The 27,711-nt window shown below is 42.2% G+C and overlaps 1 protein-coding gene across 9 annotated transcripts in view; it reads left to right on the forward strand.

The window, feature by feature from the left end:
• The window catches only part of mast2 (microtubule associated serine/threonine kinase 2), a 202,339-nt gene extending 177,078 nt beyond the window's left edge, over window positions 1-25,261 (forward strand). For all 9 annotated transcript variants that reach the window (XM_067596127.1, XM_067596129.1, XM_067596126.1 and 6 more), the window contains 20 exons: window positions 1,642-1,774; window positions 1,916-1,983; window positions 2,916-3,019; window positions 3,130-3,338; window positions 3,992-4,130; window positions 4,367-4,499; window positions 5,285-5,450; window positions 7,833-7,934; window positions 8,624-8,746; window positions 8,861-8,970; window positions 10,713-10,867; window positions 12,274-12,416; window positions 12,537-12,716; window positions 13,792-14,034; window positions 14,368-14,594; window positions 15,024-15,146; window positions 16,484-16,620; window positions 16,701-16,888; window positions 17,109-17,662; window positions 17,893-25,261. In XM_067596127.1, the coding sequence (XP_067452228.1) occupies window positions 1,642-1,774; window positions 1,916-1,983; window positions 2,916-3,019; window positions 3,130-3,338; window positions 3,992-4,130; window positions 4,367-4,499; window positions 5,285-5,450; window positions 7,833-7,934; window positions 8,624-8,746; window positions 8,861-8,970; window positions 10,713-10,867; window positions 12,274-12,416; window positions 12,537-12,716; window positions 13,792-14,034; window positions 14,368-14,594; window positions 15,024-15,146; window positions 16,484-16,620; window positions 16,701-16,888; window positions 17,109-17,662; window positions 17,893-19,449 (4,794 nt within the window). In that variant the 3' untranslated portion in view covers window positions 19,450-25,261. The remainder of the gene's footprint in view (window positions 1-1,641; window positions 1,775-1,915; window positions 1,984-2,915; window positions 3,020-3,129; window positions 3,339-3,991; window positions 4,131-4,366; window positions 4,500-5,284; window positions 5,451-7,832; window positions 7,935-8,623; window positions 8,747-8,860; window positions 8,971-10,712; window positions 10,868-12,273; window positions 12,417-12,536; window positions 12,717-13,791; window positions 14,035-14,367; window positions 14,595-15,023; window positions 15,147-16,483; window positions 16,621-16,700; window positions 16,889-17,108; window positions 17,663-17,892) is intronic.
• The last annotated feature ends 2,450 nt before the right edge of the window (window positions 25,262-27,711 follow it).

Genomic DNA, 27,711 nt, shown 5'->3' on the forward strand with positions numbered 1-27,711 from the left:
AAGCAGCCTGAAAGACGGACGAGACTGAAGCCTCTTTCAGACATGCAGCCCTTTACGTTACATTACATTTACATTTGCATTTTTTATTTAGCAGACGCTTTTATCTAAAGCGACGTACATATGAGACTGATACAACACAAGCAGGGATCTAGTCAGGAGACAACAACACCAGTAAGTGCCATAAAGCTTAAGTTTGGGCCCGATAGGATGTAGATGCCAACAGACAGTGCAACAAGGACATTAGAGTGCATAGAAGCAGGTTTTTTGGGGGGGTTTTGTTTGTTTTTTCTCACCCTACAGTTCATCAAGTGCAGAGGTGTTCGCGAAAGAGCTTGGTCTTTAGTCTTTTCTTAAAGATTGAGAGGGACTCTGCAGATCGAACAGAGTTTGGTAACTCGTTCCACCACCGGGGAACTGCAGAGGAGAAGAGTCTAGCTTGTGACTTAGGGCCCTGTTGTGGTACCAGGCACCTTTCATTGGCAGAGCGTAGTGGGCGGGAGGGAGTGTAGACCTGAACGGTGTTCTGATAGAAACTTAACACGTCTGAATAAATGCCAGAGTCACTTAAATGAAAAACGGCAGTCTTACTACACTTTCAACCTAAGTCTGAACTGAATCCCGTCAGATTAACGTGAAGATTGTTGCAGTTCAGACATGCAGAGAGATAAACGTGTGTCTTGTTCTGCCTTCTAACGTCACTGTAATATTATCTCACTCTTCTTCTTTTTTGCACAAAGACAATAAAATCACAATGAAACGCAGTGAAAGAGCCGATTTTAAGTTGATGAGGAGGATTTTCCCCTCATGGTGTGATCGGAGCAAAACCTTCTAGAACCACAAAAATAATCAGACAGCACTTTTCTCTTTATATTTTATCAAATTTAATTAATGCCAACCGCATGGATGAACTTTATAAAACAGGCAGCAGAATTCGCTCTAATGAAGGCGTCAGTTGATTAACTGTGAGGATCACCGGGGAGCGTTGACGCTCATTGATTAAGACTTCAGCAGCCACAAAAGTTTAAAAATCCATCAGTGATGCAGCCTGAGAGAGAACAAAAAAAACAGTCTTCTTCTTCCTTATCAGAACATTTTTAAATGAACGCTGCTCCATCACACCAGTACGAAGCTTCTTCCCTGAATGACCCGTCATGTCTTAATTAAGCTGTAAGGAACATTAACATAAAAGACGCCTTCATCTGAATGACATAAAGCATCACTTTAACAGAGAGATGAAGCCAGAAACTTTTCTATTCCCTCTTCCAGACTGTGTGTGAGAAAGGATATAGCAAGATTAACTCATCATACATACCATATGTCAAAATCTATTATTATTACTATGTGGAATTAAATGCAATCACATTTATTCTGAAGGTAAAGTATTGTAGCTTCGTCTAACATCAGGTGATCCTGCTGAACGTACCTGCTGTCGTCTGTCTGCTCCACTGGAAAAAACAACAATTCATAAACATAAATGACGTTATTTACAAGGGTTCAAGAGGATAAATGGAGACAGTTTCCAGACCAAACTACAGATCTGAACAGATATATTTCTGTCATTGTTAGTGTTTGTCTAGTTTCTCCCATGTTTTTTTTTACTTCCTGTCTCTTTCCCCTCTCACATCTCTTCTTCCTCTGCAGGAGTTTGATCCTGAGGAGTTCTACCACTTGTTGGAAGCAGCGGAGGGCCATGCTAAGGAGGGCCAGGGCATCAAGTCCGACATCCCCCGATACATCATCAGCCAGCTGGGCCTCACCAGGGACCCCCTGGAGGGTAAAACCATCCCCAGAATCAACATTTTTATTTCATTTCTATATATTTTACATGTATTGAGATGATATTTGATCAAACGTACAGTAACTGTTGCTTCCATGTTGCTTTATTTTCCTGATGTTCCTCTGTGTGTCTTTGCAGAAATGGCCCAGCTGAGCAGCTATGACAGCGGGAACCCAGAAACCCCAGAGACTGATGACTCGGTGGATGTGAGTTAACAATCAGTCAATGTTAAATAGTTGGAATGTCTGTTAGGCAAAGTAAGTTTATTTGTATAGAACATTTCAACAACAAGGCGATTCAAAGTGCTTTACATAGAGCATAAAAGGCATTAAAACAGAATATAAAGGCAACACAAGTAAAAAGACATATAAAAACAATTAAAAAGTGTTAAATTTGGAAATACAAAAGCTAAAAAAGGGAATAAGACAGATAAAACAAGAGAATAAAAGTAACAGTGCAGTGTAAAATATTAACCCTCAATGTGGTTTAATGAAAGGCGGCAAACAGAAAAGTCTTCAGCTGTGATTTAAAAGAACTGAGAGTTGCAGCAGACCTGCAGTTTTCTGGCAGTTTGTTCCAGATATGTGGAGCATAAAAACTGAACGCTGCTTCTCCATGTTTAGTTTTTACTCTGGGGACAGAAATCAGACCTGATCCAGACCACCTGAGAGGTTTAGATGGTTCATAATGTAGCAGCAGATCAGAAAAATCTGATCAGAAAAATCTGATCTGCTGCTGATCTTGAAAATTCTGATACATCCAATCATTGATTTGTGATACGGAGCCTTGGGGAACTCCGCATGTCATTTTTTGTCTGCTCAGATGTGTAACTATCTACAGACACAAAGTGGTCCCTGTCCTTTAAGTAGGATTCGAACCAGTTCAGCACTGTGCCAGAAAGTCCCAACCAGTTTTCCAGTCTGTCTAGTAATATGTTACTTTAAACTTTATTGAGAACTTTATTTTAAAAAATAGCTCCAAAAGATAACCTCTCTCATTTATAATTCATTATAGTTCATTATAAATAACTTGCAGGCAGAGGGTGTTTTCTTTGAAACTTGAAACAGTTAATGAGACTTAGAAACTTGAAATTTATTTATTTTTTAACATTTTCTTCTTTTGGTTGTGTGTGTTTCAGAGTCGAGGAACCACAGTCCCAGCAGCTCCACCACAGACTAAAACCAAAACACCTCGAGAGGAAGACTTTGAGAACATCAAGCTCATCAGTAACGGAGCTTACGGGTACGACAACAAACGATTCATCATGTTCTTCTAGTTTTAATACGTTCCAGCTGTGGAGACTAGTGTAATAATAACTCAAGAATAAATCTCTTCTCTCTTTTCCTGTGTAGCGCCGTGTTTCTGGTGCGTCACAAAGAGACCCGGCAGCGATTCGCCATGAAGAAGATCAACAAGCAGAACCTGATCCTGAGGAACCAGATCCAGCAGGCCTTCGTGGAACGAGACATCCTGACGTTCGCCGAGAACCCGTTCGTCGTCTCCATGTTCTGTTCCTTCGAGACCAGGAGACACCTCTGCATGGTGATGGAGTACGTGGAGGGTAAGATGATTGTTATTATTATACAATTGTGCTCATAAGTTTACAAACCCTGCCAGAATCTGCAAGATGTGTATCATTCACAGTGTCTATAGTTGTGACCATAAAATTCAATTTTGGTCTCATCACTCCAAATAACTTAGTTCTAGAAGTTTTGAGGCTTGTGTAGTTGTAATTGAGTTTTGGTTTCTCTATGACATTCCTACGGGCCGTGGCAGCCATTTTAGTTACATAGGTGGCACTAGAGAGCACATTTTGGCACTTTGGAGGTTAATTTTTACATTTTATCAAATCTTTCACCAGACCTGATGTGCGTGCCAAACTTGGTGAGTTTTTGAGCATGTTTAGGGGGTCAAATTAAGGGTTTAAGTGGCGTAATAATAAAGAAACAAACAAATACACGAAAAACAATAGGGTCTTTTACAGTAGTCCTCTGCCTGTTGGGCTCGGTCCCTAATTATGTGAAAATAAATTGCTTCACCTGACCACTATCCATAAATAAAACAAAAGTTTTCAGCATGATCAGTCATATTTTCCAAAAAATGGCAGATATTTCACAAATTCTACCAGGGTTTGTAAACTTATGAGCACAACTGTAGTTTATTATTAGCGGTTGGTGGTTTTGTGTCATTTAATATCGTGTCTGTCATGTGTAGGTGGAGATTGCGCCACTCTGCTGAAGAATATCGGAGCTCTGCCGGTGGATATGGCTCGCATGTACTTTGCAGAGACCGTCCTCGCTTTGGAGTATCTTCACAACTACGGCATCGTACACAGAGACCTGAAACCTGACAAGTACGACACACACGACATATCTTTGTCCTTATATTCAATCACATTTATAGAATTTAATAATGTGTTACTATATTTGGAACATCACATGGTGTTGGGAGTGTTTGCTTTACTATTTCACACAGAAATATTCACTGTATGTCTCCTAATATACAGTATTTAAATATACAATGTACAGATATTTGTCTTGCAGCCTTTGAGATGAAACTTTTATCTAATATCTTTATTCTCTCCTGCAGTCTTCTGATCACATCCATGGGACACATTAAGCTGACGGACTTCGGTCTCTCTAAGATCGGTTTAATGAGTCTGACGACAAACTTGTATGAAGGACACATCGAGAAAGACACGAGAGAGTTTCTGGATAAACAGGTAACAGCTGGCTTCTTTACCTACTGGAAACCTTTACTGGAAACCAGTTACTGTTTGTTATTTACAGTATCCACCAGCTGCTTTGAGATTACAAGTCTTTATTTAAACAAATTATGAAATTACTTCTCGCTGAAGTCTAATCTGAATGATGTATCGTTTGTTTGGGGGGTTTATAATAATAAGCTTTATTTATAGAGCACCTTTCATGACATAAAATGCAGCTCAAAGTGCTTTACAAAAGAAATATAAAACATAGATACAGATATATACATATGCACACACACACATATATATATATATATATATACACACACATATACATATACATATGTATGCATATATATATACATACATTAGTTAAGACAATATTTATTATATAGTATTGTGTCCTAAGAGACGAATTTGTGGCAGCTTTTCCAGAAAAATATGCTAACATTTGCATCTTTTTTATGAATTAAAAAGTTCAACTTTTTAAAGAAGTCACCGATAATCATCATGTGTAGACAAATTAAAAAAAATTAAAAAATAGTCTTGAAGTCTTAGCAATGCTGCATTTGTAGCGACCTCTGTGAGAGCTGATAACCTGTGCAGGTTTCCTCTGTAACAGAAAAATCGAAGGCCTTCTTGTAAATATTATCAACATTATATTTGATAATATTATCAACATTTTTTTAATTTACCTGAATTCCTTCAATCAAATGTTTCTGGACTGACCTTCAGGATGTAGTTTACACAGTTTTTTCCATGTTTCGAGCTTTTTTTCCTCTGTGCATTGACTTCTTCAGGTGTGTGGGACTCCGGAGTACATCGCCCCGGAGGTGATTCTCCGTCAGGGCTACGGCAAGCCGGTGGACTGGTGGGCGATGGGAGTCATCCTGTACGAGTTCCTGGTTGGCTGCGCTCCGTTCTTCGGAGACACACCAGAGGAACTGTTCGGTCAGGTGATCAGCGGTGAGTGACCTTTATTTCAATCAGTCACAATACTATTTTACAAAACATTTATTACAGCAAAATGTCGCCATAATCAGCAGATTTGCTCACATAGTCAAAGTAAATCAATGCAGAGCTCGTTTCTATGAACTATGACGTGATTAGAAAACAGTGGTGGCCTTTATGTGAACAGAGTAAGTCAAACATGGAGGAAACTATCATATTTTATATAAACCTTCACCTGCGTATTAACAGTATAAACTGCTCCACAGTAGAGATGCAGAACAAATATGTCTCTTAAACCATGTTAACTTATTTCCTGGCTTGTGACTGAACTAGTTAGCTTGCTGTCCAGCTAGCTTGGTGAGCTATAATGGCTCCAGTATATTACTGGCTAGTGAGCAGGTTACCAGGTTGCTCGCCAACTATCCCAGCAAATAGTCACAATACCACCAAACTTCCAGATCTGGTTTCTCAGGATCCAAGTATTGAATTTGCAAAGAAGTTTAACCAAACTATGTAAACAAGTGGTTCCATCAAAGAGGTTCAGAAGATGATTAATGGTACAATAAAGAAGAGAAAACATAGTTCCTACAGACACAGTCATATTTTGTTTTTCATACTTTTCTTATTTCTTCAGTTAAAACAGCTCAAATTTAAATAAAACATTCAGAGGAGAGAAAATGAGTCTTTCATTCTTTTTAGAGGCTCACAAGCCAACATAACCAGTGATCTTATTATTTATTTGGGAGATATATTGAAGGTGACATCTGTGTAAAAGGTCACATACAACCACACACTAGATGTCAGGTTCAACCAGGAAGCAGTTCACCAGTAAAGCCGGTTTTTGGTTTTTAAAAAAACAGACATGAATGACAGAAATATTAAAACAACATCCAGGACGAGTGTCTGAATCTGAACTTTGTGTTGTAGGAAACGATCTTGAACACAGTTAGATGTGTTTTTATATTATGGATCTCTGGATCAAACTCTTAAAACAGGATGTTTTTATGTCTGTATTTTATGATGGAAGTTTTATGTTTGAGCCTGAGGGCTTCCAGCAGACGTGATAAAACCATCAGACATGTTTTCTCTGCACAGTCTTGACTTACAAGAAATAAAATCAATTGTGTGTCATTTTCTCCTCTGAGTTCTCTTTGATAGAAGGGCAAGTCGATGATCATAAACCTGTATTGATCCTTCTGTGTCTCTTTTATGAGCGAGTCTCCATTGTGATGCACTGTGGTGATAAAGAGCTGAGAGCTCCCTCGAGCCTCCATGTGTTCTGTATTTTGAGCTGTTTGTTAGATATTTGTCAGCGGTTCTCAAACTGTGGTTCAAACCAGCTCAGAGACGCTGACGGATCTGAAGTTAATTACATGTTTCACACAGAAACTGGTGAGTCAAACTGTAAACAAGATTCGTTTATGTAGAGAAATTACATGTTTCTGACAGGATGAACGTGTGATTAACACACAAGAGGAGAAAAGCAAGTGAGATACTGATGCATAATTATTCCTGCGCCACCTGCAGGCAAACAGAGGGACAGCAGGTAGTTTAGACCTGTAGATGTGAACATGTTGACATCTATAGGCAAGAAAAGTCATTTCTGCTGCAACTTTAAAACATTTAAAAGAGAATTAAGAAAGAAATTAAGATGTTTTTCATGTCTAAACTCACTTTTTTATCACTACATTTTGATCTAGGATGTATTCTTGTCTTGAAAACATCCTAAAAACATTTTGTCGCCTGTTCTTGGAGTTCAGTTCTCTACATTTGGTGCTTGTGTTGTGATATTTCTTCATATCAGACGATGAATTCCTGTCGTCATCCAGCTGAATGGTTGATGGTCCATCAGAAGTCCAGAACTTTATCGTTTTGTCCCCGATAAACTCTGATATGTTGTGTTATGAGTGTCAGAGTCTGCAGCAGGTGGCTGGTTGTCAGGTGTAAAACTAGTCTGACTGACTCAGCAGCTGCAACCTGCTAAATGTGAAAGAAAAGGTTTGTGAATTATAAAAACAGAGTCTGGCAGCAGTAAACATAGCAGATATAAAGTCCAGTATTCTCTGAAATGTAGTGAAAGAAAAGCAGAAAGTTCCTCACAATGATCAAGTACCAGTAATTAAGTGCATTTAATGCATAAAGAGTAAATGTACTTCATTAGGTGATTCTCACCTCTGATACTAGTTATTCATTTATTTATTTCGCCATAACTAATTATGTTTATTAGACAAAAACAAACTGTGAGAAGAGGAAACATGAACTTTGTTCTGCTTCCAAAGCTGGACTGTTAAAATGTGAAAGAACCATGAGGACCAGTGTTCCAGCGGATCATTTATTATCTGTTTTATCACTAATAAAGACAACTTAACGTCATGTTTGTGATGTTTGTTGTTTCAGACGAGATCATCTGGCCGGAGGAGGACGAAGCTCTGCCTCAGGAGGCTCAAGACCTCATCTGCAAACTGCTGAGACAGAATCCTCTGGAGAGACTGGGCACAGGTAAAACACACACACACATAAACACACACACACACACACACACACACACACACACAAACACACACAAACATGCTGACAGGGGCTTTTAAGAATTCAGTGAATTAGTGAAATGTTTTTCAGGAACAGGATGTTTTTCAGTCCCATATCGGGGCTCAAGGTTGTTTTTCAACCTTTATTTAACCATCAAATCTCTTTTTCAAGAGTCTGGCTGAGTTTGGCAGCAACAACATGTTTACAGACAAACAACATGAAGCAAATAACACTAAATATGTCTCAAAGTACATCATTATATCAGAGAGAAGCACTGCAGTTATAAATCATGAGTACAATCATATAAAATACTTCATAAAGACAACTTAAAACATCCCGATAGCTGTTTAAATCCCCAAATAACTGAAATAAAACAAATAAGACTCTAAAATACCCCAAAACATCAGCAGCCAATGAGGAAGCAGACAGATTGTGCAACAAGTCATGAAGAGAAACCACAGACAAAGGAGGCAGCATATAGAACAGCTCTTTTACCAAATATTACTGATTATTAGTGTTTCTACTGTCTTTGTCCTTGTTTCAAACTTCCCACTACAGTGAACAGGAAGTGGTTCAACCAGACTCCACCAAGTTTTTAGCTGTAAACTGCTCCTCATCCATCTCTCTCCGTGTCCTCCGTCTCTCCCTCCTCTCCACAGGAAGTGCCTTTGAGGTGAAGCAGCACTCGTTCTTCACAGAGCTGGACTGGAACAGCCTGCTGAGGCAGAAGGCCGAGTTCATCCCCCAGCTGGAGTCCGAGGACGACACCAGCTACTTCGACAGTACGTCTCTCTCTCTCTGATCTGACCGCTTCATCATCAAAACGCTTGTCAGCATCTCTCACACTCATCACTCTGTGTGTGTGTGTGTGTGTGTCTCTCTTCTGTGTGCTTCAGCCCGTTCTGACCGGTACCACCACGTGGACTCGGAGGAGGAGGACGACACCAACGACGACGAACACGTGGAGATACGACAGTTCTCCTCCTGCTCGCCTCGTTTCAGCAAGGTACAAACACATCAAATCAACCAAAACCTGGTTTAACTTTCACAACATGAACTGAGCAGCTTCATCAACAGATCAATAATTGTGAATTTATACAACTTTTCACAGTCTGTAGAAGCAGTATGTACAAAAAACAGTTTATTTGTAGAGCATAGTATCATACAGAAGTGCTTTATAGAGTGATAAAACAGTACAAATCTGGATTTTTCAATAAAATTTTAGTCCAGGAACAAATGATCAGTGGTAATGTAGGGCATTAATGATCATTGAGTGGGTTTACATGCACCTGGTTCTGACTCTCAAGGCCTAAACGCACTGGAAGCGTCTGACATGCGCGTTATGAATTACACCCATTGTTTTCAATGGCTGAACACGCACTAGAAGCGTTATGAGGCGCGTCAAACTGCCTCGACGCGCCGACTCCGACCTTGTTTCAATTTTTGGAGCGTCAAATGAGGACCCAGCGCCCCAAAGCTGTTTTCTCTGCAGCCGAAAAAGAGAGAGAGACAGAGCATGGAGAGCGAGCGGTAGTGAGAACAAAACCTCTGAATGAAAGAAATAAAACGTTATATTCTGACTATTTCACGGCACAAATAAATAACCATCAAACAGTCAACAGATGATTTACTGTGGACACAGACGCTCTTAGTTTCAGTTTCATTTTCCCTCCTCTGCTTTTCTCCTTTTCATTCATTCGTTACATCCAACTAACGGTTAATACAAGGACAAAATGACAAATTTGTGTTGGTTCTGTGGTGTTGGAATTACAAATCTGACGCTTGCAGTGCGCCAGAGGAGCAACATTTGACGCACATCAGTTATCGCTCCCAGTGCGTTTCGGTCTTTATCCTGGTTTTGATCATATCCGAGATACAACATGATGTTTACATGGAACATGAGAAACCTGGTTGTTCAGGCCCTTGTCTGTGTTTTCATCTCAGCTTCTTATTTCTGTGCCGACAGTCGAGTTTCCTCAACAACTGAGAATGAACAGTTTGGTTTCTGGCTGCCTGAACTCTGTTGTTGTATTTATTGTTCTGCTTTTGCTTCTCTATCTGATCACCGGTAATAGAAACCAAGAGAAACAGAACAGTGTGTTGGTCATCATTATGTAATTTATACTATCATATTTCATGTTTTACTGATGTAACGATGTAATTTGAGTTGATGACGCACCTTCAAACATGACAGAGAATGATCAGAAACCTGATAAGATGTTTACTGTACACGCCACAGTTTCCTGGTTTAAGATTCTCAAAACCAGGATCAGGGCTTCTCCAGTTGTTTTAAACCAGTAGTAGTTGTGGTATGGTATGTTTACATGTGCAACACAATACTGGGATACTGGGAAACCTCATCATAACCATGATAACCATGTATGAATGTGTGTGTTTCGATCCAGAAAAAAAAAACACACATAAAAAATAACTTTATTAGATTTATTGTGCTGCCTTGGTATAGTTATAATATTTATAAAATATAATTAATAGGGTTTAAATATTGTTTGTGTATATATATATATATGCATTATATAATTTATAATCCATCTGCAGCCCTCTTAGTGTACTTGAGAACATAAAACAATACAAAAGTTCACATGATAACTTGACAACTCACCATTTGCTGCTTTGGTTTTTGTCCTGAATATGAAGTCACAGGTCAGAACAGGTTGCTATTAAAGTTGAACGTGGATTAAAACGAGTAAAATCTGAGATGTTGTGTCTCCTGTGATGTTCTGCGTGCAGGTGTACAGCAGCATGGAGCGTCTGTCTCTGCACGAGGAGAAGAGGACTCCTCCTCCGACCAAACGCAGCCTCAGTGAGGAGGGAGGAGATCGCCTCGACAGCCTGAGCGGTCTCAAGTCCAGAGATCGCTCCTGGCTGGTCGGATCCCCTGAGATGTAAGTTCCGCTATGATACAAGATAGTCTCAGACATTACTGAAATTTAATCTCTTTTTAGGGACCGAGCCCAAAAGGGCGAAGATCCTATTGTTTTTCGTGTGTTTGTTTCTTTCTTTCTTTATTATTACGCCACTTAAACTGCCACCCATGTAACTAAAAAGGCCGCCACGGCCCATAGGAATGTCGTAGAGAGATCAAACCAAAACTCAATTATTCGTCTCATCAAGACCTTCAAATCATACACTGACACCCCTGACCTAAATCCAACAGGAAGTCCGCAATCTCACTTTCAAAATAAGACTTTGCCCCAATTTTGGACTCCGAACAAACACTATCTCCTCTGAGGGCGTTAATGGTATCAGCTCCAAACTTTGATAGATGACTTATGACACTGTGCTGAAAAAAAGTTGTTAAAAACTTTGTAATAACTCGAACGGTTTGGATTTTATAAGCCCTGAAAGTTGTAGTGCCACATCACACCTTACAATGTAAACCAATGGGGAGGCAATCTATGGGCATGAACTTTGTGTCAAACAAAGGCATCTGATGTCTAAACTATAAGTCTGACCACTTTCAAACCTGTATCAATGGATTCGCAATGAAATTTCCTACAAAAATGTGATTTTTAATGTAAGATTTGGACAAAGTTATGGGATTTATGAGGAGATTTCACAAAAAGTGTACTTTAAAATCCTCCTCTCCAACTGCTCCTGATGATGTCACTCCCTCAGTGCTGTGAAACATTCTGCAATACACACTCATTATAAAATCACAGGAGGAGCAAGAAAAGACTTTAAAACTCACACTCTAATATCTCAAAAACAATAAAAGATAGAAAAAACATGTAAATTCAAGATTTGTAGGTTAAAGTCTTCAAATGAAGTTTGTATCTAAAACTATGTGGAAGCAGTAAATGATCAAAAAGGTGTGGGTTCGTTCACACTCTCCATTCAAACGTATGAGTATTTTTCTGTGTCCAGCTGCAGTTACTTATTGTCTCTACACACCTGACAGTACGCATGTCAATCAAACTTTCAAAATAAAAGCACACCACACTTATAAGAAATATCCCTCATTTTTAAAAAGCAAAATGATCTGATCCTGACGGGCGCGAGGTCCCAACCAACGCTGCTTGCTGCTTTAATTTTTCTTGTCTTCATAATCTGGATCGTTTCTAGATAAGATTGTTTTCCTGAAGTTATTTATTAATTCATGCAAGAAACAAGCTGTGATGTGGGTCACTTAAAATAGTTTGTTAGTTCTCCCAGAGCAGTTTGTAAAAGATTAAGATAAAATTTTATGGTAAGAAACGTCTCACTGTTCAGTTTATACGCTCTGATATTGATCTGCCGTGTTTGTAGCTGTACATGTGTCTAATCTTTTCCTCCCTTTTCATCTCCTCAGCCTGCGGAAGCGTCTGTCAGTTTCGGAGTCGTCACACACGGAGAGCGACTCCAGTCCACCTCTGACAGTCCGGAGACGCTGCTGTTCAGCCATCATTGAGATGCCGCGCTTCGCTATCTCCTCTGAAGAGGAAGGAGGTCAAGGTAAAAGCGGTCACTAGCTGTCAGGAACAAGTCCAGATCGGCTCAGAACAAGCGAACAGAATAAAAATAAAGTTGTCGAAGCTGCTGAATATGACGACACTGATCCTGTTCGTCTCTCAGGTGCAGCCGGCAGCCGTAAGAGTCCCAGCCTGCTCGGTCCGAGCGCGGTGAGGGGCCCGCGGAGCGACGAGCTCCCCCTCGCCATCCCAGAGCTCCCAGTGGAGAGAGAGCTGAAACTGGACGAGTCTCCCACCACACCCAGCTCCACCTCCAGCCAGCTCAGCAAGGCTACGCTCACACGTCAGTGCAAGTGTTTAAGGAGATTGAACAAGTTGCATGATAATAAATATTTCTCTTTCTCTTTATTCAAGAGCGTGGTATATCAATTTATTGATTTCACGTTCAAATTTTGTAATTTTTCCCTCAAAACCCTGCCTTCGCACTCAAATAACCTCTGCTTGCGCTTAGATTTGCTCTGTTTCTGCTCAAACTGAAGTTGAAGTTCAAGTGACCATCTCACCTTCTCACACGGTCGTAACCATAGAAACGTTTATGATGAAGGTGACATCATTTTCTCCTCCAGCACACCAACAGGCGGGCACGATGCCATGCGGCTACTAATAAACTGTATGCAGCTACTACAGTAAAAATCACAGGTGCTGGTGAATAAATGAACCGTCTTTTTATTCCAAAAGTCATAAAGAAAGCAAGGGAAGTACATTTTATAAAGTCGTGGAGGGCGGGAGTGGATGAACCCAGTTAAAGAGTACCCTGGCCTTCTATTGGTTGGGGGATTTTAACAGGGTTGTTGCACAAAAAATCCAAGAGCAGAGGAGAAATCTGAGAGCAGAAGTTCCACGAGCGCGCAGAAGCAGCCTGAGTGCGAGAGGAAGAGCTGAAGCTCGAGTGCAAGCACATAATTTGAGCAGAAACAGCAAATCTAAGTGCAAGCAGAGGCTATTTGAGTATTTGAGTTTGAGGGACAAATTACAAAATTTGAATGTGAAATCAATAAATTATGCTCTCAAATTGATATACCATGCTCTTGAATAAAGATAGGGAAAAAGCTCCATAAGAGATTGGATGTGTTTCAGGGTGTCTGCAGGTCTTTTTACAGTTTTAACATATAAAAAGAAGCAATTTAATAGTCTTCCATCTTGAAATTTTCAACATAAACAACACTATTCCCTAATATGCTCCTTGCTGGTCCCTGAACCAGAGAGGAATCAACTGAAATATTCCTGCAGGATTTCTCTAAAAACGTTTTCACTTTTTGTCTGAAAACTTATAAAGTATTAAATGTAACTAATTCGCAGACACTTGTTAGATTTGATGGATTATATATATTTGTTTCTGTGTGTCTCTGTCCATGCAGCGGGTAGTTCAGGTGACGTGGGCGAGCGCGGTAACGGTACGACCGGCGGAGCTGCTAAAGGCACAGGAGACAGCGACTCTCCGTCGACGCCGAAGGCCATCAGCGACCTGGCGGCTCGCAGGGCTCGCCACCGGCTGCTGTCCGGAGACGCGGACAAACACACGACGACCCCGAGCTCCAGACCCCTCAACAAGGTCATCAAGTCAGCCTCCGCCACGACGCTGTCGCTGATGATTCCTGCAGGTGAGCGTCAGTCAGATCCAGTGATTAGATGGTTACTGGTTAGTTTGTGATTTTCTTTATGACATAAACTTCTTTTATAACAGAATGTTTTTTTATGTTTTGTAAAGCAAATTTTATTGCTTCTTTTTGTATTAAATGTGCTATATAAATAATATTTAATTATTTATATAGTATTTATAGTGCTACTAAAACTGGAAACAATCAAAATAAAACGATTAAGAGAAGAATAAAGTGAAAGACCAACAGATAATTAAAGGATCTCTCATGTGATCCTGACCTGACAAGAAAAAAGGACACTAACTCAAACGTACTGTCTTATCTGTCCCTCTACAGACCACCACGGAGCCTCTCCATTGGCCAGCCCGATGTCGCCCCACTCACTGTCGTCCAACCCGTCGTCGCGGGACTCCTCCCCGAGCCGGGACCTCTCCCCGGCCGTGAGCAGTGTCAAACCCGCCATCATCATCCACAGAGCGGGCAAGAAGTACGGCTTCACCCTGAGAGCTATCCGGGTGTACATGGGAGACTCCGACATCTACACCGTGCATCACATGGTCTGGGTGAGTCCCGCCAAAAAAAAATCTACGCGTGACGATGAGCTTTCAAGTCTGAGGTGCAAACATCTTTAAATCTCACACATCCTTAATTTAAGAGTGAAACCACCTTTTCCTCATGTTTAAAAATGATGCATTCAGAGCTCAGCTGCTATAAGATAAATATAAAATGAAGAGTGTAGAAGAAGTCACACACATTTACTAATTAATGATTATTTATTGAGGTATATTTGATTCAAGATAACTGTAAATTAGTGTCAGTGTGGTTGCAGTGAATTAGGATTCTTAGTAAACAACTACAGCTCTTAAATAACCACCTCACTGTGTTTCCTTTACTCTCTATTTTCCCCTTCCTCTTTCTTTGTAATTGCTTTTCTCTCCATCTTTCTTTCTTTCCTCCTCTCTCTCTCTCTCTCTCTCTCTGCTCGCCCTCAGCACGTGGAGGAGGGCGGTCCGGCCCACGAGGCGGGGCTGAGGGAGGGAGACCTGATCACCCACGTCAACGGAGAGCCAGTCCACGGTCTGGTTCACACAGAGGTGGTGGAGCTCATCCTGAAGGTACAGACATGAAGAAGAACACTCGATTCTACTTTTCCCATTCAATAAAATTACATCTTGAATGCACAGCACTGATACACATTTTGTTTTATTTCCTTATTTTTAGTTTTCTCTTGAGACCGTCTATACCTGTGTCCTAAATCCACACTACATATTGATTCTATACAGTATATTCTACATGCTAATCATCATAGTATCACTGTCTGAAGGCCCAAACACACTGAAAGCGTCTGACGTGCACGTTTTGAAAGTACACCTGTTGTTTTAAATGGCCAAACGCAGTTTTATGAGATGTCAAACTGCCTTGACGTCTCTACTCTGCACTTGTTTCCATTTTGGAGACAGCATGGCGGTGGTGGAGAGAGGAGAGCAAGCTGTAGAACAAAGCCTCTGAATGAGAGAAATAAAACGTTTTATTATGATTATTTCACAGCCGTTAACGTTCTACAGCACAAATAAATAACCATCAAACACTCAACAGATGATTTACTGTGGAAACAGACGTTCTGAGTTTCATTTTCCTTCTCCGCGTGTCTCCTTTTCATTCATTCATTACATCCGATTAATGCAGCAGTTAATACAAAGAACAAAAGGACAAATCTGTGTTGTTCTGTGGGGTTTTCAGCGTTTCAAATCTGATGCCTGCAGTGCACCAGAGGAGCATCAATTGATGTCAAATGAGGCGCGTCAGGTATCGCTTTCAGTGCGTTTGGACCTTTATTGTTTAGTTAGTCGACTGCCAGTTAAATTTCACACAGAGAGGGAATAATGCACAGTATTTCTTAAGATTTTTTCAGCTGTTTCACCATCAAACACAATTTATTTACAGTTTTTTCCAGCTGTGAGCAGCTCTTGTATTTTCCTTTGTGCATTGCATTGTGGGACAAAAGTGTCTGTCTACAGCACAATAGAAAATCAGCAATATTTACTTTACATAATGTCTGGTTTGAGTGTATTTTATTGTTACTTTTGCAGTGTGAAAACACCAGATACTCAAAACATGTTTAGACTATGTTATGTGGATTTGGGACACAGGACATGTTAAATAAAAGTTGAATAAAATTGAAAGTTCTCATTGACCTACATGTCAAATCAAATTATAACATTTTTCTTACATAATGCTAATTCATTTTGATTATTTACATTGTTAATATGTGTTGATAACAACTTACCTTTCACAAAAAGTTTCCTTTTCTGCCAAAAGTCGTAAAATTTAAACACAAATGACATAAAATTATTTAATTAAAAATATAACTTCCAAAGTCACACCGAGATCTGAGTGAACAGAAACATGAAATGTGATAATAATTAATAATTTTGTGTCTGTCGTCCGTCAGAGCGGCGCCAAAGTGTCCATCTCTGCCACCCCGTTTGAGAACACGTCCATCAAGGTCGGCCCCGCCAGGAAGACGGGTCACAAATCCAAGATGGCGAGACGCAACAAGAAGACCAAGAACAAGGAGGGACAGGACAGGTGGGACAGAGTCGCCTGTTTCATATCAAACAGCACTTTGTGTTCACATGTCTGATCTGTCTCTTCGTTTTCTCTCTCAGTAAGAAGAAGACGTCTCTGTTCAGGAAGATCACCAAGCAGGCGTCTCTCCTGCACACCAGTCGCAGTCTGTCCTCTCTCAACCGCTCCCTCTCCTCCGGGGAGAGCGGCCCCGGCTCGCCGACGCACAACCTGTCTCCACGGAGCCCGACGCAGGGCTACAGGTCCACCCCAGACTCCGCCCACTCAGGTAAGAGACACGATGTATGCAAACATTTAGAGCTGAAAATTAATCAGCAACTATTGTAATAATTGATTCATTTTTCAAGCATAAATGCGAAACATTTGATGGTTTCTGGCTCTCAAATGACAGAATTTTCTGTTTTTCTTGTTCTGACTTTATAATAAACTAAATATTTTGTTTTATTTTGTCTTTGATGGCATTAATTCTCTCTTTCTCTGCCTCTCAGTTGGTGGAAACTCATCTCAGAGCAGCTCTCCCAGCTCCAGCGTCCCAAACTCCCCCGCCAGCTCCGGCCACATCAGGCCCAGCTCCCTGCACGGCCTCGCCCCGAAGCTCCAGCGCCAGTACCGCTCTCCCCGCCGCAAATCCGCCGGCAACATCCCCCTCTCCCCTCTGGCCCGCACGCCTTCTCCCACCCCTCAGAGCAGCTCGCCGCAACGCTCTCCTTCCCCACTCCCCAGCCACGCTCTGGGACAGTCCGCGGTGGGTCAGTCGTTCCCGGTGAAGCTCCACTCCTCCCCTCCCCTGGTGAGGCAGATATCCAGGCCTAAGAGCGCCGAGCCTCCTCGCTCTCCGCTCCTCAAGAGGGTTCAGTCAGCCGAGAAACTGGCTTCCTCGCTCACCAGCTCCCCTTCGTCACCCTCTGGAGTGGCGGCGGCGGGGGAGAAGAAGCTGGCGGTGGGGGCGGCCGTCGGGAGTCGTAAACACAGTCTGGACATCTCACACTCAGAGTTTAAGAAGGAGATTCTGCAGAGAGAGCCGAGCCTCCAGAGCCTTCAGGTACGAGAGGATCAAACGCTGAAAATATGCAATTAACAGGAAATAGCTTAAACTGACTCCATGACAGTGTTTTGGTTTTAGTGCATAATGTCTTTGGAAAGATTTAGAGGTTAGAAATGTTCAAGTTGCAGGAAAAATGTCACCAATGTGCTTCCTAGACGTGTAGCGACTCATTCATTGTGCATAATGTGAGATTAACAAGCATAATATGTGACTTTTTCCTCATTTAGGAGTCAGCCAGCGAGGGTCTGCTGTCCTCAGCAGGACGCGGTGTGGAGAAGGGCAGCCTGCAGAAACACTCCTCTTCATCCAGGAAGTTAGGACGTCAGGAAGGGGACGGCGCCCTCGGCACGGTGTCCGGCTCGCTGGGCCTGACGCCCGGGAAGAGCAAGCTGAAGGACAAGCTGTCGGCCATCCGGCAGGACAGAGCCGAGCGGAGAGAATCGCTGCAGAAGCAAGACGCCATCCACGAGGTCGATTCATCCGAGGACGAGACGGACGAGGGCTCGGAGGACAGCCAGGACGGACGCAGGGGGGCGACCTTCACCCCTCCTCCCCTGCTGAGGCCCACCACCGTGAGGACAGGTCCGGGAGGCACGCTGCCGTCCCTCTGCCTCTCCCCCTGCACCCCTCACGCCACATTCAGCCACACGGGGTCGTCGCAGATAGGCAGACCCACTCCCTCGCACACACTCGCCTCCGTCGCCGAGACCAAGCCCGGTCAGAGCTCCTCCTCCTCTCCGGGAGTAAAAGACGGGAGCTCGGCCGCATCCGCAGAGGAGGGTGTAAGACAAGAGAAGAAAGTTCTGGAGCCATGCGGTACCACTAAACCCTCTCAGGGCCCCCTTCCCTTCTCCACTCCAGGCAGTGCATTCATCTCAGTCAGCAAGGACACGTTCCTCAAGCCGACACCTCCGCAGGACTCAAAGAGCGTCAGGGGGAAGAGCGGCCCGTCAGAGTCCAGAGCAGAAGACCGAACCCTGGACAGCCCTAGAACCACCTCTACCACAAGCACTACAACCACCACAGACTCCCAAACCACCGCAACTACACCAGACTGCCGAACCACAGACAGCCGGGAGACGCCCCGCGCCTCCTGCTCCTCTCCAGGCATCTCCAAGGAGAAGAAGGAGGCTGATAACCGGAGACTATGCGCCGCCGCCGCTGCAAGTCTGACTATGTCGCCTTCTTCCACTTCTGGCTCCAGCTCCAGTTCAAGCTCCCCAGTTCCACCAGTTGAAAGTGGAGTAGACAAAGTGGTTTCCCAGCTCGCAACAGTAGCTAAGAGTGTTCTGGGTCCCGTCAAACTCTGCAGCCCTGCGGACAAGAGCTCATCCAGAGGAGGCACCCCAGAAGTCCCGTCACCTGACCCCCTCTCAGTCCCCGCCAAGCAGGTCGCAACCCCTCAGTCACCTCAACTTTCAGAGTCCTCAACCAGACAGAAAACTGAGCAAGTCACCCCGCCGCCTGCCCCGCAGAGGCCGGCCAGATCCTCAACTCTGAAAGACTTCCTAGCTCCGGCGCCGCCGTCCAGCAAGGACGTCCCAGAGAGGCCGGCGTCAGGGCCGGCGGGTCGAGAGAGCGCCGCAGCATCCGCACAGCGGCTCGTCGCAGCGGCCGCTCAGCCCGCCCCCCTCAGCACGAGCCACAGCTCCTCAGCAGCATCTGAGCCCCAGCGTAAGAGGTCCGAACCCCAGACGACAACTGCCGCCGCCGCCACCGCCACCACCGCCGCCGCCGTGTCCGCCTCCTCGCAACAAGATAAAGCAACCAGCAAGAAGACGTAGCAGCAAAACACAAAGAACCAGAACAAAAAAAAATGTACAGATCACACCGTTCAGTGCTGGCTTGAGGTTTTAAAACTCACACAAACTGCATGTTAGTAAAACTTCGCACTAATCTGAGTTTGACTGTTGAAGGCGTAAAGAGAGACGGAGAGCTTTCAGAGACAGATGTGGTCGTAGTCATAGTTCCATTCCGGCTGTTCTGTGCTCTTTTATGTTCGTGTGAGTTATTTTGGTGTCCTGACTCTTTGGGTTCTGCTTCAGATATAAAAACGCCATCGGTAGTCGGCGTTCTTTCTCTTTCTGCAAACACGCACGGGGCTAAAAATAAAAATTTTTAAAAAAGCACCGCGGTCCGTGCAGCTTTACACACGTCTGCTGCTCCTCCTCACATCCTCCTCGTGTTCCTGCAATGACTAACAAAAGATTATATCTCAGCAATAAAGTGCAGCGAATGTTTAGCAATCTGTTTAAATGCATTAGTGTTTTTAATAGGACTAAAATCTGCAACGCCAACGTACACTCAGCACCAAACTAACGAGGCTAAATTAAATTCTCCTCTCGCCGCGGTCCCCGATGATCCGACACTGCAGGTCTGTACGGTGGGGGGGTGGAGGGGGGCGTGTTATTCCCTGAGCACAGACTGGCAGGCGTGCTTCAGCTCTGTTTTTTAAGAGATTCCTTTGGAATATCGCTGTTGGATTAGATTATTGTTTGTGCTGATTAATAAAGTCTGCACTAGTCGGCACAAAATTTAAACCGACGCTGCAGTTTAAATCCACAAACTCCAAACAACTTCTGTCACTCTGAACCTTCCTGTCATAAAGGTGACTTTGCTTTAGTTGATCCATCACGACGAACAACGTGTTGGTTTTTGTTTGTTTTCAGAAGTTATGTTGCTGTTAATGCTGAGTGCAGTGCAGATCTGAACTCTTGGTGTTTGCAGCTGCATCTAATGTAACTTCAGTAACAATAAAAGCACAACTGATGTTCATTTTAATGGATCAATTAAGTTAAAATAAATGAACTTGTAGTCCAGCTTTTAACCATCAGCTGGGATTAGTCTCCAGGATGTGGTGTCAGTCTAATAGCTGGAGCCAGATTTACTAAAATCCGATGCTAACAAACAGCTTATTGAATCTTTTACGTCTCGTATTTCATTAGCAAGGATGCAGCTGAAGGTTATATACGCTCTATCCGATTACTTTTTAAGAATGTAGGAAAGGATTAACCCAACTACACTACATCTGATGAGGGATTTGAGAGGAAACAAAGCTGATAAAACCCTAACAAACCACTTTCCTACGATTACACACTGGTCACCTTCTGCTTCTCCGTCATAAAACCATTATCAGCAGAACTGGATGTTGTTCGAACTCAGAAATTCAGCTGCACAGAAACAACTTCACTACACTGACATACCAGCTGTAGTCAAGGATTCAAACTGAGCGCGCTCAGTGTGACACTAGTGTCTGTCGGACCGCCGTCTTTTTATTTCTAGCCCCCGGTCGGCCTCTGAAGGCTGCAGTAGTTTTATTTTGGTATCTGGACCAACTTGCTGTGTTTTTTTTTTTTGTTTTTTTTTGCCTCTAATGCTGTAAAGTTTTTACACTTTACTTTGTGTGTGTGTGTGTGTGTGTGTGAGGAAGAGAGCGAGCATTTGTTGATTTTGTGCATGGTTATCTATGTATATATATAAGAATATTTAAAAGTCTGTTGTGCATCTGTTTTATACCCTGAGAGTGTGTGTGTGTGTGTGTGTGTGTGTGTGTGTGTGTGTGTGTGTGTGTGTTTTAGGGTTAGGACACCCTGCTACCTGTGTATTTGGGCCGAGCTCTCTACGTGTCTGTGTCGGACGTCGTCGGGCTTTGCACAAAAGTTTTATCTCATTTTGTCTGATGGGAAAAAAAAGACAAAAAAATGACTGGTGTCTGTTCTGAGTCGCAGCTCAGTGGGTAAAAACTAAAATGCAGTCAGCCTGTTCATTTCAACTTTTGTTTTTGTTTGTTTTTTTCTTGGATACACCACCTTTAATTTCTCCTGTGTTGTCCCGATCACTTCCCTGATTCCTACTGTACATTTTAAACCTGTTTAGTTTTGTTTTGTTTTGTTTTGTTTGTCTTGGTTTGACTCACATTTTGAAGAAAATCACTTTTTTTTTTTTGAAAGAACGCACACCGAGCTCACGTTTGAACGTTTCCTGCTGAACGTTTCTGAGAAGCCAGACGTTCTTTTCATGAGTTTAAGATTTAAGAACTAAAAAAAAAACCTCCTTTTAGTGTTTTATGTGTCTTTACTGAGCTCGTTGGAGAGGAAAACAGAGGTTTTCAGTTTAATTAAGCGCTTTCTCGCTCAGTTAAAAAGACAAACTGGCATCGACACGCTGACTGGCAATCTCTGTATTATGTTTACATGTTGTTTATGTTTATTTGTGTGTGTGGGGGGGGTGGGGGGGGGGGGGGTTATTAATGGAACATGTCGCCTGTAGCAATCAAACCTTGTCTGACAGGCGAGAATAATTACCAACACACACGTTTTAGGTGACTCCTGATCATAAGGTGGTGTGTTGAGGTCACCTGTGGAGGAAGAGTCAGCGCACATATGTCAAAATCATCTCGTGCACGTCGTCTCGCGGCGGCGCAGAAGTGTGATAACAGGCGTGTCTGTGAAATAGATCAGCGGCGGCTGAGCGACTCACGGCTCCCGTCGTTCGAGCTGTTGATTTATCTGCGGTCGTCGGCCAAACAGACAGAAAGTCAGAAAGTGGGTCTCTCTTTGGCGGCGTCAGACTTGAATGGAATTGGGGGTTTTTTTTTTTGATAATCTGACAACACACACACACACCAAACTAAATCTTGAGAGTTAGCAGAGGCAGATTAGCGCGTACAGAAGATGTTCTGAGAGCACACGAGGACAGAAATGTGAACGTATTTGATGTTTTGAGCCTGAAGATGAGTTGAGTCCTTAGATGTTGTGCACCAGGGTTGATTTCTGATAGTTGGTTTAATTTTAGTTCCAGTTACAGACTGAAATAATACCTGGATTTGCTAATTAATCCCTTTTATCTGCAACACTAGCAACAATATTCAAAGCACTTAAACTCAAAGTGACAGCAGAGTAAACTCCTCTGGGTAGAGAGACGTCACATCAGCCTCAACCAACCTCTCACGTCCTTTAATCTGACAAAAGAGCTGAAACACTGACACACACAACACTTCAGTGTTTAAAAAACTAGAGCCTGAACTAAAACTAAATCTTATCATCAGAATATGAAGCGAAAATGTCAGGACAGTATTTAGAAACAGCGTCTTCATTTCATAGTTGTGATAAGTTCACTTTTCAACTGTAACATTTCCTGCTCAGCACATATCTTGGTCACAATTATTTTAATAACCAAATATTAGTGAGTAATAAAAAAAAAAAAATCAGCTGGTGGCTTAAATCCTGACAAACTGATGAAAGATTTAAATTTAAAAAATAGATTATTAAATTTGGTTCTTGCTCAGACGTTTTGTCATTAAAAATCTTCCGTATCTTCGTCTTTTCAGACGTCCAGAGTCTCAGTCTGACGTCCTTATGAAGCGCTTCGCCGTCGCCTTCAGCTCATGTCGTGTGTTTGTGTGTAATCAAGCACAATCCAGCCCATCTGCTCTCAGCTGGTCATCCTATTAGTGCTACATGGGCAGCTGCCTCACACACACACACACACACACACACACACACACACACACACATATACAGATCAATAGTAGCGCCATCTAATCTAGCGACACTTCACTGACAGTATTAACACACACACATCTTTACACACCTTCTCCCAGGTGTAAAGATGATGGTCCAGCCATCTGCTGGAGAGCGAAGCAAAGTGTCAGTTTCCCAGGTGGAGTCATTAATCTCCAGTTTGACCACACACACACACACACACACACACACACGCTACCCAGGCTCCCTCAGGCTCCTCCGTTCTGTCCTGGTCCAGGTCGTGTTAGTAGTTTGTTCGACCTCCAGCCTGTGTTTTACCCATCATGCATCTCTGCTGCTCTGTGGATGAGGCCCACAAACAGCTACAGAAGTTCATCAAACTTGCTGAGAGACGACGAGTCAAACGTACGATCTGTTCGCTCTCAGTTTTGACAGTTTGTGTTCCTCGTTAGGACAAAGTATCAATAATCAGCGCTGATACCAAAGTGATGCTTTAATTTAAGAAATGTTTAAAAAATTCTCTTCAAAGTCATATTTTCCCTTCAATAAATATGACAAAGTTCTCAAATGTGACACACATACACACAAACATCCATAATAACTAAAATATAGTCACTGTCCAAACGTTTTTGCAGCTTTTGGAAATGAATTCAGGTTTTCTAACTGGAAAATAGAAACTTAAAGTAAACTTCTTTAGATTTAACCTGGAAGTGAAACTTTGTCCTGTTCGGCTCCGCCAGATTCTCTTTCTTCTCTAAACTGTGAAGAACATTAAAATCCAGACAGATTCTGTTAAAACCTGTAAACCAGACGTCGTTAGTAAGCGTCTCGAGTGTTTTCAATCAGCCGAAACAACTTAAGCTTAAACTTAAACTCGAGTGAGTTGATAAAATCTGACAGAAATCTGACTTTTTGTGCAAAAACTTGTTCTGCGTGAATGAATCTGTCTCTGCTGTTTGATCTGGAATTGTAGATTTGTTTCAGTAGTTTTGTCTCTGATAAACTTCCATACAAGCTCTGACAGTAACAGCTGCATATCAGCCAAAAACTGTCGAGAGCTTTGAAGAATTTTGCTGAAAGAGCAGCAGGAAACTTAATCTGGAACTTGCTTTGTGCAAACAAATCCGTCCCTTTGTGCTCTTATTATTACATCTCAATTATTTCTCTTCTTTATAAAGTAGCTTTTTTTTCATTGATTAACTTCCTGTTGCTCCTCCTGAAGCCTGTTAGCCGAAACTTACTAGCAAACACCTGCAGAAAATTTAGAGCAGATTTCCAAAATTACTTTTACTTTGAGACGATAAATCGATGCGTACTCCTAGATTTCTGACTTTTTTTTTTGCTCCTGCAGTTTTGTCATCTTTAGGCTTCCATAGTTTGACCCTAACTAATGTGCAAAACAAACTGAACGACACAAAATCCAGATTTTTACATCTCACACTCCTTTCTGTTCTTATTCAATCCTTATTTTTAGTATCTAAAACGTATTTTGTGCTGATGATTCTGTCCCCGTGTGCTCTCGGATTTCAAATCCTGACTTTAGAGACTTATTGAAGTTGTTTTTTTTTTTTCAGTTTTGTCACTAATAAGCTTCTGTACACGTCCAGCGATGAACCACAGTGAGCCGCTCTGTCTGTGAGGCACATGGACAAATCAAACATGTGACTGAGGTACGAGGTGAAGCCTTATTACCACTAACACAAACACACACACACTTACACACACACACACACACGTTTCGAACCACCGTTTCATGAGATTCAGTGATGTTTCAATGTGCAGTCCGTTAAGCTTGTATCCGTGTCCGAGGAGGTTGTTTTTCGGCAAAAAAAAACGACTTTTATGGACTTGACTCTTGCAGACGAGGGCAGTATTTCCAAGCTGTGTGTTTTGTGTGTTTGTCTTTAAAGAGTGATGAAGAGGAGGAGGAGGAAGGTTCAGCCGTGCACCGTAAAAGCTTGAGAAAGACGTTAAGAGAGAAAGAGAAAGAGAGAGAGAGAAAAAAAACATTGCTAGAGTAAAACCAGTGCAATATCTTTTCATTTTTTATTGTGGTAAAAGCATGTTGTTGTCAATCTTACCTTACAACAATAATAAAGTTTTTTTTTATGTACTCTTTGTTTGTGCCGCCTCCTGATTGTGTTTTATGATGTGTTTTCTTTCACTCTCATCACCTTTTTATATGGTACATCATGCTTTTTTTTTTTTTTTTACATTAAGGCAGCATTTTGCCACTGAAGTCACATTAAGTCAGACAGAACAAATGATTTCTGGGTTCAAGCTTCTGCTTCAGGCTGCTGTTCACTGCTACACTGCAAAAAACATCTCTGTCTTATCAAGTCAGTTTTATTTGTTATCGATTCCTTGAAGGGAAAGTTTAGTTTACTGTGAGTACTATTTTTGTACTTTCTATTTTTATTATTATTTTGGAGTTAATTTCTGTTGGTTATAGTCAGATAGTTCTTCACAAATCATTGTTTTAATGAGATCTAGAAACATGGAGTTATCATCAGAAATGATTATATATATTATATAAATTATTGCAAAAACTACAGAACATCTTTTATTAAAAACAAGTGAAAAAATCTTCTAGTGCAGTGAAAATATTTGAACCAGTTTCCAGAGCAAATTAACTTGTATTTAAAGTATCTTTTTAAATTATTATTTCTTGTTTTCACACTAGTATAAAACAATGTTCTTTCAGTATTTTAGCTGATTCTGGTACTTATTAAAGTCCGTCATCGTTCCGTCTCTCATACACCTGCACATGAAGCAGGATCCTGACTGACCACAATAAGTCACATGCTGATTATTACTGGGGCTGTAGTCTGCTGGTCGACTGGTCGATTAGTTGGTCGATATGCTCTCGTCTGACTAAATTCTCATTGGTCGAATAATCTCTGTGTTATTTTCATAAGGAGAACTCCCGCCAATATTTTTTAATGCCAAAAATAACGTCAAATATCCCTTCATTAGGGAATCAATAGCGTTTGGGAGTCTCTGTGCAGCGCTGCTCCGGTACGTGAGTCTACCGCCGTGTCGTTGCCTGGGAAACCACTGGTCGCGTGGCTCCGTTAAGGAGTATGTTTGCGTAGCAGGTGGGAAACAGCGAGGGGCAGAAAAGTGACGGTGGATGCGAGCGGAGCAGAGGAAAAGGGTAGTAGTAAGTTGTCAGTCTGGCAGTAAATGTACAGTACAGACTACAGTGTGTTAATAAATGCTAAAAAGTCACATCTGTTGTTTCCCCAAGTGCTGGAACAGTGAAGGAGGTTAGCTCCAAAGTTAGCAACAGTGGGTTAGCATAACCTGAAGACGCTAAACAGAGAGATGTGAGGCTGCTGAGTTCACTCTGTCCCGTTACATCCGTCCTGTGTACAATTTCAGTCGACTGAGATTTTCTTTGTTTGACTACAGCAGCCATAATTATTACAAATAAATGTAACGCAAGGTTTAGAAGACAGAAGAAATGATGCAGGTGGACGACGGAGTTGAACCAACCTGCTCAACACTGTTGATGAGTTGGAAAGTTTCATAATACAAATGTATTTTTGACTTCAGTTTCACAACTGTCACCTTTTTTATCCAACTTGAGTTTGCAGGCTTAAAAAAAATAACAAAACACACCGTCAACAGTCTTCAGTGGAACTATTTTCTGCATTGAGTGCAAATAAAAGGGACACAAATTCACAAAAGAGATGTCGCTGATTCATTGTTCAGCGTAAAGTAAAATTACTTTTACTACCGTTGTATTTAGTTAGTGAGAAAAGGTAGTTTTGACATAATTTGGGTGAACTGCACCTTTAAGAACATAAGGTTTTCTTTGTTGTTCTCTTTTTTTTTTTTTTTTTACAGTGTATTATACCTTTTTGTTCTCAGAAATGTTCAGCAGCACTCTGCTGCTCTTAAATTGATCTCTCATCTCATAAATGTGATGTTAAATTGGCCCCGTCTCCGTCTCCTGGTTCATGCCGGCAGTTCGATTCTCGGTCATCTGTTCTCATCACGTCCAGGCGTCCATCCAGAGAGCGAGGGTGAGCAGGAAAGTGGCAGTAAATTATCTGTAAACTCATTTTCCCTGCAGTTTTGTGTATTATCAGTAAAGTGGCTTCATCCAGTCAGTTAAGCTGTGGGTTTTTTTTTTTTTTTTTTCCGCGGCACGGAGCTCCCTAATGGGGTCTTCAAATGGGCGTATCAGCTGCTGGATGTGTGTCTGCTGTCTCTCCCCGTCTCTGCAGGAGATTTCTGGCGTCTTAATGGTCTTGAGAGACAGCTTCAGCGGGGCTTGCAGTGCATTTACAGGGGGGAGGTAATGGCTAATCTGTGCAGCGCCGCAGGGCCGCCGCGCTTCAAGGAAGAAACCGTGGTAAAATGGAGCTCCATTAGCTTTCCTCGCCACAAGTGCGGCTTTTCGCTAAAGCACCTCACTCTCCCGCCAATGGACTGCTGAGGGTCAAGGGTCGCACCGCCTGATTTGAACACCACCTACCGCTGCATTCTGGGATAATTGGGTCCCTCTCCCCCCCCTCCCCTCCCTTTCAGCCTTTCCCTCCTTCCTCGTCTCGA

This window comes from Thunnus thynnus, chromosome 8 (assembly GCF_963924715.1).
Source record: "Thunnus thynnus chromosome 8, fThuThy2.1, whole genome shotgun sequence".
Lineage (NCBI taxonomy): Eukaryota > Metazoa > Chordata > Actinopteri > Scombriformes > Scombridae > Thunnus > Thunnus thynnus.